Below are 10,647 nucleotides of genomic sequence, written 5' to 3'. Positions count from 1 at the left end.
CTAAAGTACACACACGCGCGCACACACACACACACACACACACACACACACACACACACACACACACACACACACACACACACACACATTCACAATATAATACATTCTCAGGAAGAAAAGAAAAACATACAGTCAATTATAATTTTTAGAGCATTTCATATCATTTTTTTTCATAACACTCATATTGAACAGTGCCCACCTCAAAACAGGAAGTAGGCCGTACCATGACTTGTCTGTGTGCCAGTTACTTGGCAACGCCAGGACCTACGCCTAACGACAGTATGCTTTTTGTATGTGACGATCCAGTGACCTCACTGACATTTGGGCTTACAGCTAGAGAGCTTGTCGACTTTAAGAGGTTGATTATCAGCCAATGCATGGAAAAATATGTCTTCAAAATGATTTCACATTTCGTGATTGGTTCTCCACATTGAATATCTTTTTTTGGACTGAAACCCCTGACTAGGACCGGCTCAGTGCCATGCAGGACCACGCTGGTGGTTTTGCCTCCATCAGCCAATTTATTACAAATATTTAACACACCCTTTTATTTCCTTTATGTCTTTTTGGTTTCATTTCGGTGCACTATGAAAAACATAAAACATAACACATCATACATTTCTGCAAACCACCAACACGTTGAAAGCCTAGTGGTTTAAAACATGTCATAAGGGTATTTTTACATTTGTGCAGAGCAGTGATGTGGCATATCTAGCAACCGCTATTGAAAGTTACTCAGTATAATCAGTATAACTTAAGAGTGAGTAAGTTGACTTGGAGATGGAGAGTGGAGATGGAGAACAAACACAGGACTTTCACCTATGAGACCACTGTTATATCTTCCTGTGTGAAATCACAAATAAATAATAGTGTGATGTTGTTATGTTATCTTTTTATAACCTGAACTTAATACTTCTCTTACGTTAATACAACCATTTGTTTGACAGCGTTAACCATAGGGCATTGTGCGTTTCTGCACAGACTTCTTACGTATATACGTCACCTGTAGCAGCCCTGCATGTCCTGGCTCATGATTATATGAGTTCTATACTTTTGGTCGGTGGATGTGGATCTCATGGACAGGATGACGTGATTGTACTTCCCTAAATATCAAACAAATATTGCACATTTTCACAGTGTACTGAAATGAATTGAAACCAATGGCCGACTGGAAAGTTTAAGATCCTATGCTTAAAAAATAAAAAGACAGCATGATAGAAGATTTGTAGTAAATGGGCTTAAACATACAAAACCTCCAGGTTGGTCCTTTAAAGTCACATCTCTGGGCTTTGATGAAACTCGAGATGAGCACGGACACTTTCTCGTCTTCCTTGTGTTTGGTTTAGTTTCTAGACCTTCAACACCAACAACGACTGTGGCATGTGCATGTATTTTTAATCATCTGTCAGGCGAGGCTTTCTTCTTGATGAACAACACACAGATAAAGTTCACTGATTTACAGTTGAGAGCTGCGATTGAGAGGATTTCCTTTTCTCTCCCAATGCCACTACATTCACCTCCAGACCAACGCTGCGGTCACAACATACATGTTTTCCAACTCCAGTCGCATTGTGCAGGTATAGAGCCCATCTTCAATACATGGTATAAGATTTCATAGACATATTAATTAGTACCATCTGGAATGACACAGAAACATTTAGTTGGGTTATAAAAGTAAAGCATAGCATACACACTATACTTCCTGTTTAATGGAAAGAAACTGCATCGGGATGGATGCGGATATTGTAATTTTTTTTTTTTGAAACAGACATATACTGTATGTATGTAAGTAGTGCCATCATACAAGAAGCTTTTATGATGCAGCTTCTTCTCTGGCACCTGGAGGACAAGTTGGAGGGGTGAAGCAGGACTGGGCAGTGAAAACAGACAGACTGTAGTGGTGGTTTGAGTGATCCAATAACAACACGGTTGTTCTCTGTGAGCATCGGTTTAACATACGAGAAGCTGAAGCTTCAACAGAAAAGATTTTCCTCACTGTGTGTGTGAATGGGGCTTGAAGCTCGACTGCAACTGAGAGAGAGTTGGGGTCACTGCAAGCTCCAGAGTGCGGGAGACGCCGCTGTCTTTCTCTCTCGACATTTCAAAACAACACACACACAAAAAAGTAACAAATACGTATCTTAGATCTTTTTTTTTCCTACAGTTTAAAATATAAAATTCAAGTGCAATTAAAGTTCCAAATATTAGTTACATCACATACATTTCTCTCTAAAGTAACAAGTTGTCACTTGCAGGTAGTTTATCTCATCTTGTTATATATCTTTTTTTTTTATTATTTAAAAAAAATTACAATATAGACTTTCTGATTCACCCCATTTGATCTTCCGCCCTCCGAAGGCGGAACGTTTTCCCCACTTTCACATTTCTTTCAAATCATTTCTGTGTTAAAAATAGGTTTTAAGTGCACCGATTGTTTTTTCTCATTTCTCATCTCTGTGTCGTGCACATTGGGGCCAATGACGCAATCATTCACGATACATCCATGTACACTGTGTGGGCTGATTCGTCTCAACTGATGATGTGGGCTTCTGCAAGTTCTGACATGTTCAGTATAAATATTACAAAAACAAAAACAACAACACAGAAAACCAAGCAGAGCGGGACAAAATGAGAGGAGAGAAGTTGTTGATGAAGGTGTAGAAATCTGGGGAGGGGCTTTATGATGTGCTGAAATAGGGTTTGACCGACACTGGGTTGCTGGAACTGGCCTTTTACTAAGTAGCACTTTACAATAATATGTACTGAAATGCCTTAAGCGATAATAAAAATGAATGATGTTCATTCTTTACTAAAACACATAGTCCGACAGAATTAGATGAGAAGATCAATAACCGTCCATCACATATATGAAGCTATATCCAGCAGCAGGTTAGCTTAGCTTGGCACGTCGACCAGTAAGGACCAATAAGATCCAGTAAGGACTAGGGAGGACCAGGGCGTCCCGATCAATCAAACAAGATATGACGTGTTTATTTAGTTCCCTTTAGATAGAGCTCGGCTAGCTGTTTCCCTCTGTGAGCAGTCGTTATGCACGAAGATGACTGTCGCTTCATATTTACCACACAGACATGAGCGTGGTCATGCCAGCGCAGCTTGTTTGGCCTTTTTATCTTTTGACCTGGTAAGTAGCAAATGTGTTGGGGAACTATAATAGCTGAATAACATCTGATATACAGGTTTTCTTTCAGCTGCTTGAAGGTTGTGAATCCAAATAATGATATGCATGTTTCTATAACTGGACTCAGACAAAGGTCGTGAAGGTTGCACCATGTCCTTTGTATATATTCTTTTGATTTTGTTGAAAAATGCTCAGTCTTGTGCTCAATATTCAATCAGAAACTGCACCAGCAATTTAAACCTCTGCTAAAATGTTCCCGTACCAAAACACTCCCACATGTAGAATTTAAAGAAACAATATGTACACACAATGTATATTAGGTATCTTATGCTACGTTATACAAATATTAATACTGGCCTGAAAGAACCCATATCGGTCAAACCTTATACGAAAAGTTAGCCTAATATCTCGTTACACTTCGTTTCCATTGTCAGTCGGACATCGCCTTCACTGAAAGCTATCTTCCGAGGGGATTTGACTCTCCCGAACCATTCACGAGTGACCAACGTATCCGCCTGAACGGCACCACTGTGCTGCCATGCCAACAGACAGATGGCAACAGTTTGTGCCGGGGATGTAAGAGAGGGACGGAGCAAAGTAAGAACAAGCTAGGACGTGGGACGACATTGAGAAGGCATGCTGCCTTTGGCACACAGCTTGACAACAGTTTGACAAAGACGTTAGTCCCGCTCATGGCGCTGATTGGCTCGATTGCTAATCATAGAAATGACTTCGGTGGAGTGGGCAGAAGCGGTGTCAGTTAATAATCTGTTAAACTGATTAAAAGGCTCAAAGAGGAGGAAAGGCATCATGTGACTAACTGGATCGAGGGGGAAAAACAGAAAAATGAAGATGTTTAGTCATAGAACGGGTACATTAATGTTTCGACCCAGGCAGGGGAGAAGGAGGCAGGGAAGGAAGGGAGGGGTTACATTTAGGTTGCTGGGTTTGGATTCTATTTGTACGGCCTCAGGAACCTTGTGACTTTGGAGCGCAGCAGCTTGATGAAGGAGCGGGGGAACATCTCTTTGGACTCCTGTGCCGTGTACCTGAAGTAGTTCTGGGGGTGGGCCAGCACGTCAAACAGGGCCTTTATCAGCTTCTTGTCCTGTAGGGAGGACACACAGACCGAGAGCGTCATCCCAATGAACCCTTCATATGAGGCGGGTTAAAGACTGGTCCTGTATCGGTCAGTACCTTCAGTATCTCCTGGTGGTTCTCGGAGGCGTAGAGGCGTCCATCTCGCACTATGTCCTCTATCAGCTGCTGATAGTCCTCTGGAACAGAAAAGGGTTTATTGAGAGAGTTCATAGAGGGGAAGGTGACAAAAGTATTCAAATCCGTAGCCTGTATGTGAGATTCGATCCAACTGTCTGAGCTGTGTTGAAAGCGACTCACCATCGTAGGTGACGTATGGCACTTGGAAGCCTTTGCCACTGTTGCCCTCGTTGGATTTAAACTGAATCCAGAGCTTGCGTGAGCGAGAGGTGAAGGCGATGGGCCGCTCATAGGTCTGACACGTCTCATAGGTGGTGATAGAGGTAGGAAGGGCTGGAGGAATGATACAAGCAGGTTAGAATAGTACTTCTGCACAGCCTTGTGATATTACAGGACCAAAAGGCTGTTTTTCAGTTTCTTTCCACAGCCAATAGAAAGTGAACGGACATTGAACTGTTGGCCCTAGTTGTTTGACCAGGTTAGTTTTCAGTTGTTATGGGTTCAGTGTGTCACACAATGTCTGTGTAACTAACTTCACTGTGCCACAATACGACATGAATCTCTTCTCAACATAACTTCCAGAGTAACATGTTTTTTTTGTTTTCCTCAAACAAACCTAAATGTTCTGGTGCCGCAATCTAATTGAACTACAACCATTAAAGGGCATGTTATGTGTTCTTCAGTACTACGGACCTGCAGACAGACCTACTTGACCACAATGGCACATCAAAACCACTCTGACCATCCTGCGACATTGCTTTGAATGGGGATATATTTTTTACTCCTATTCTGTTTCTAAGGGTATTATCAGTCATATTTTGAGTTTCAATGCACTATGAAAACTCAGACCATGAAGCATTCTGACCAGTTTGCCTAGAAATCATCAGAATCATCACGTATTTCTTTACCGCTCTTCCTCATGACGAGTACGTCTCCACACTCGTCCTCGATGGGGAGGAAGATCTCTGGTACCACAATGAGAATCCGCCTCTTGTGAGGCGGGTTGATGGTCCAGACACAGTCCACGTTGGACGGGTAATCTCCAGGGTAGTTGGGAGACTCGATGTAGCCAGTGTATTCTCCCAGCTCACCTCCACAAACCTGGTCTGAGGGCAAAACAACAGAAGCACAAAATCTCTTTTCAATCCAACAGTACCATTATCTGAAAAATCGACCGCTTTACCCGAAGCCTATTCTCATTTGGCACTTATTACCAATCCTGCCATTAAATACTTTGTAGGGCGGCTGAATGTAAATGTTGAGCAGCGTTACTTTTGCAGTGGGAGACGTTGGTGGCGCCGTCAAAGTCAGTGGTGGTGTTCCCAGGGCAGGTGATGCAGTAGTTCTGTCCAAAGTCCGACTGGTAGGTTCCTCCTGTGCAGCGGATACAGCGGTGGGTAGTGGAGTTGTAGTAATGTCCAGGAGCGCAGTGCACTGAGGAGGAACAGGAGGCGGTCAATGTGCATCACACAGCTGGATGTGATGCATGGCGACATTACAAAGCAGTGAAGCCAAAACACTAAAGCTGAACACTGCTGTGTTGTTCATCTATTGTACTTCTGTCCATCCTGACAGAGGATCCTCTTCTGTTGCTCACCCGAAGGTTTCTTCCCTTTTTCACCCCGTTAAAGTTTTTTGGGGGGAGTTTTTCCTGATCTGATGTGAGGTCCTGGGACAGTATGTGGACAGATTGAAAAGCCCTCTGAGGCTAATTTCTAATTTGTGCTTTGGGGTTATACAAAATGAATTGAATTAAACTCACAAATGTTTTGTGTCAATGCAAATCCCAGCATTCACATACACAGTTTTAAAGTGGCAAATGAAAAGCTCCAATCACCACGGAGCGAATCAAGTTTTTAATCTATAGAATATCAATTGATGACTATGAACATTGATCAATATTAATTGTGTTGACTTTGGCGGCCGCTGTGGACAATAGCAGTAGTGCTTGATGGTGTTAAGGTGTTAAGGTGATCCAAACATAATCTGAGGGGAACACAAACGTGTCTTCATGGTGACCTATTAAAAAGTTGTTGAGGCATCCCATAAATATGTCCTATTGCACAAGAGAAAAAGTGTTTAAAGACATTTGGCTTCACTCTGTTGGGCTTGATGAATGTCTGATACAAACTGCCTCCATTGTACAGTGACTGTGAGGTTTCAGTCCAAACCAAAAAGGTCGAATAAACTTGCTAACATGGCTTGACTAAAAAAGCAATCTCAAAAACACAATGTATGGATTATGTTGTGCTGTCATGGTATCATACAGTGGTATCTTTAGGTGGCCGCTTCTTTAATGGGAAAACTGGAATCTACTTGAAGGAACAAAATCAAAGCATGCCTGCTGGACCACTGCTACAGGAGAGTGGATCACATCGCTGCAACTCTGGAGCCTTTATGTTGGTCATAAAATGGACTTCCAACTTCTGCTGTTGGTGTGAAAAGCCCTAAATGATTCATGTCTGATCTACATTGTGAACCATACAGACCTCTGAAGTCATTTGAGAGAGGTCCGCTTTCTGTCCCCAGAGGGAAAACTCTACATGGAGTCAGTTTCTATGCTCTGAAAAAACTCCCAGGCTGAAGATGTCTCTGTTTGCCTCTGAGAAGCACTGCCCTGCCACTTTAATTCCTATTCTACTTCAGCTCGTTTTAGTGTATTCACTTGACTCTGAAGTGGATGTTTTAATTTATTTGAATGTCCTTTTTGTGGTGCATTTCTTTTATTTATTTATTTCTTCCTCTGACTGCTTCTGATGTTTTGTGTAAAGCACTGTGAATAACCTTTGATGACGTAAATATGCAATTTAAACAGCAAATAGCTTCATAGGAAATAAAAAAAACACTATAAACAGACGTACAGGTTCCTTGCAGAGATGCACCCTGTCAGACACACACAGAGCCTCACCTTTGGCCTCACAGTCCCTGAAGGACACCGATCCCTCATACTTGGTCATGAGACCTCCTCCGCAGAGGAAGCAGAGGACACGGCCCGGTTCCGGCTGGTAGGAGCCGAACTGACAGAGCTGGCATGGACGGAACCCGTCGGAGGAGAAGTGACCCGCTGGACACTGACCTGAAGGAAGAACACGAGAAAGTCTTTGTTCTCTCTGTTATTCTCTTCATGCACATGTAAGCTTTACATCTCTCTCAGACACAGTTTGAATGCACGAACTGTCCATCAGCTGGTTAATATCTTTCTAATCTCAGCTCTCAGCAAAGTGCTCTGCCCCTGGATACACTAACACTGGTCTGTGGCGCTCTCTTGTGGCTTCACTTCAGATTCACTGTGCATGAATGGCCACTAGGTGGTGCCAAACCAACACATTTACCCACATTGACCGCCTTTTTTCCAGATTCGATCGTTCTTAAGGACTTAAGAAGCTCAAAAGAAGGGTTCGGCTAAGAAGGAACCCATACGATAGAAGTGTTTCCCAGACGCGTTCTTAAGATTCCGTCAAAGAAGCTTCGTAAAAAGCTCTTAGTGGGAGCGGTACTTGGACTGGACGGCCCGGTCTGACTGCACATTAAGTGGAGAAGTGCTGACGCTCACATGCATTTATGTAAACTATCTGGCTTCACGCACGGCAACGCTGTTGGTTAGCAGCGAGATTCTGCTGTATTGCAGTCGTGGTGTCTCTCACGCGTGGACTTCAGCAACGCCTTTAGACGTGGAGCCTCTCTTGATGAGGTTCAGCAGAGTTCAGTTCCACCTGTCAGTTTCCCTGATATCTGTGAAATATCACAGGGTTGTTGATGTTTTATAGCTAACGTAAACTCATATGCAGATGTCGAATGTGTGTGAAAACGTAATGAGTGATAGTAATGCTGATTCATTTTATTTATGTAGCTACAGGAACACAGGGGAAATTCTTTATTTTTATATTATTATTTTTCTCATGCTTATTTTTCTTGCGTCAGTGTTCTGCAGCTGTGGGCGCACATTCATCATTACGCATGGTTTTAGTATTTCTTTGAGTGTCAGATATAACTTTCTCTGACGCGGCTGCAGTGAGCGTTTTGTCGCTAAGAAGGCTGTTAAGAGTGGGTCAGACTGATCTTAAGTTTCCTTCTTAGTGAAAGAGCGTCTTAGGCTAAGAACGACTCTGGGAAACACGTCCTTCTTTCACAGCGCTTAAGAGCTAAGAGCGCTCCTAAGACGCTCTTTGCGCTTAAGAGCGTCTTAATGGATCTGGGAAACGCGGCCATTGTATGTATGTGTCGTCCATGTAGAGAAGACTTCTGTTGTTGCAAACCTGTAGCAAACCTGCAATTTTGGATGAATTCAAATTTCCAGCAACGACAAAGATAAAAACAGGAAAACAAAAGCCAAGAGAAACCTCTGAGGACCTTTGAATGGCTGTAGACTCAGAAGGGACCAGCGCCTGCGTGTCAATATAATTAGTACAACAATTGTTTCAGTGCTGTTGGAGAAGGAATGAAAGATGTGACTGTGACGATGTGAGTGACTTACCTCCACACTGAGACACGTTCCTGGCCCCGGCGACGCCCTGTCCTTCAGTGCTGGGGCACGGCTCACAGGACAGCTGGCCCACCGTGTCCTGGTAGGTCCCAGGGGGGCACTGGACACACTGCTCCTGCTCCCCGCTGTAGAACGTCCCCAAGCCGCAGCTCGCTGAGGAGGGGAACCGATGCACGTTTGAAGGAATACTTCCTCATCGCGAGAGGGCGTCAAGACAAACACGCCAAACTCACCACACTTCCCGTCTCGGAGGACTTGTCCCGTGCTGCAGGCCTCGGCTCCCTCTGGTACCCGGGACGGCTTCTGGGCCACTTCGTACTCCGTCCCGGAGAACTGGATGTAGAACTGCTGTTTGTTGATGGATTTCCTGAGCGTCCGCATGGCGCTCTGCAGCTTCTGCTTCACCCTTTCCCGCACGCAGTCCACATTGCACGAGTCTGAGGCAAACATTGGTGTCATCAGAACAAACCAAGTGGCACATTGATTCTTTCTCTTTCTGAATGCTGTTATGTGTGATTGTCTGTGCGCCGTATGAAGTGAAACAACAAGAAACAACAGCAAGATGGAACACACCCGAGGCTTCCTCCTCCTTCATCTCCATCTCAAACTCTGCTGTGATGTGGGAAACTTCTTTGGAGGGCGATTTGCGTCCTCGTCGGCGCTTCTTAGACGAGTCGCACTTGAGGTTGACAAACGTTACGTGGCAGTCGTCGGTGCAGGGGAACTGGCCTCCTGCCAGGTGAAAAACACAGAGGTTAAAACATTGGTGATAAACGATAGTGTGTGTTAAATACTCGATCAGCAGGTACAAGCTCTGTACCTTGCAGGTTCTGCCTGGAGGAATCTCTGTGTTTCTCCTTGTTGCGGGGCCGCAGGTGACACTTGGCGTCTTTGATCTTAAACTTGGCCTTCTGTTTGATGGGCGGGGCCAGCGTGTCTAGATTCATACACAGCAGAGCAAACGAAAGGCGGTTAATCGTTGTATATTAGGACGACAGGTGTTGACTGAATGCAGACTGACAGTCCGTGTGGGGACTAGGCATTGACGAATTGTGATCTGGATCACACTGGCTATTGTCCGACAATAATTTAGCTTTTCATTGGCTTAAGATGTGCTTAAAACTGGCTACTTGTGAAACAATCTGGTCGTATACGTCGTCTTTTAACTGTCATCTTGAGTTGCTAACAATGAGCAGCACATGGCCCGGCTATGCGTTTTCCAGATATCCGCTGGCCAAATTACATATCCTGTTCCAACTAAGTCAAGGACTCATTGTCGTCAGACTGACAGTGGACGGATTCCTAGCTTTATGCTTATCTGTAATAAGGCGTATCTAGTAAATTTCAGCATGAGTGAAGTGTAAAATCACTGCAGGCTACGATTAAACAATCTGTCAGAAATTGGTGTGAAAAAGAGTGTATTTTTGGCTTCATGAGAATAACCCTCAGTCCACCTACACCTCATTGTCTCCCTTCATCTCATTGTTGTTTATCATGTTTATCACCTCCTAATGAATTACTTATCACATATACGCTTAATACTTGGAGTGTTTCTCAGGCCTTCCGTACCGGCACAGGTGGGTAAGGCCAAGGTGACGTTCCTCTTCTGAGGAGCTTTCCCAGGCTGGACGGGCACTCCGCAGCTCAGTGTGTAGCTGTTCTCTGAGTCTGTTAGAAACACACACACACACACACACACACACACACACACACACAGACATATTAGACTACAGCGAGAGAAGAGAAATCCGACATGGCGTTGAGAGTCTTTATGTGGTCTGAAGGACTGTGTGAAGTGGTCCTGTGT

General features: G+C 44.0%; 1 protein-coding gene across 2 annotated transcripts in view; it reads right to left on the bottom strand.

Moving 5' to 3' along the window:
* The window catches only part of scube1 (signal peptide, CUB domain, EGF-like 1), a 96,900-nt gene continuing 86,253 nt past the window's right edge, over nucleotides 1-10,647 (bottom strand). For both annotated transcript variants that reach the window (XM_068586424.1, XM_068586425.1), the window contains 11 exons: nucleotides 10,410-10,508; nucleotides 9,661-9,777; nucleotides 9,414-9,572; nucleotides 9,074-9,277; nucleotides 8,832-8,993; nucleotides 7,266-7,433; nucleotides 5,630-5,791; nucleotides 5,266-5,463; nucleotides 4,538-4,690; nucleotides 4,337-4,416; nucleotides 1-4,247 (listed from right to left, as the gene is read on the bottom strand). In XM_068586424.1, the coding sequence (XP_068442525.1) occupies nucleotides 4,095-4,247; nucleotides 4,337-4,416; nucleotides 4,538-4,690; nucleotides 5,266-5,463; nucleotides 5,630-5,791; nucleotides 7,266-7,433; nucleotides 8,832-8,993; nucleotides 9,074-9,277; nucleotides 9,414-9,572; nucleotides 9,661-9,777; nucleotides 10,410-10,508 (1,655 nt within the window). In that variant the 3' untranslated portion in view covers nucleotides 1-4,094. The remainder of the gene's footprint in view (nucleotides 4,248-4,336; nucleotides 4,417-4,537; nucleotides 4,691-5,265; nucleotides 5,464-5,629; nucleotides 5,792-7,265; nucleotides 7,434-8,831; nucleotides 8,994-9,073; nucleotides 9,278-9,413; nucleotides 9,573-9,660; nucleotides 9,778-10,409; nucleotides 10,509-10,647) is intronic.

The sequence above is a fragment of the Clinocottus analis genome, unplaced genomic scaffold (genome assembly GCF_023055335.1).
Source record: "Clinocottus analis isolate CAN_PGR_092001 unplaced genomic scaffold, fCliAna1.0.p SCAF_20, whole genome shotgun sequence".
Lineage (NCBI taxonomy): Eukaryota > Metazoa > Chordata > Actinopteri > Perciformes > Cottidae > Clinocottus > Clinocottus analis.
Note: the sequence above shows the minus strand (reverse complement) of the source record. Positions and strands in the feature narration are given on the sequence as shown.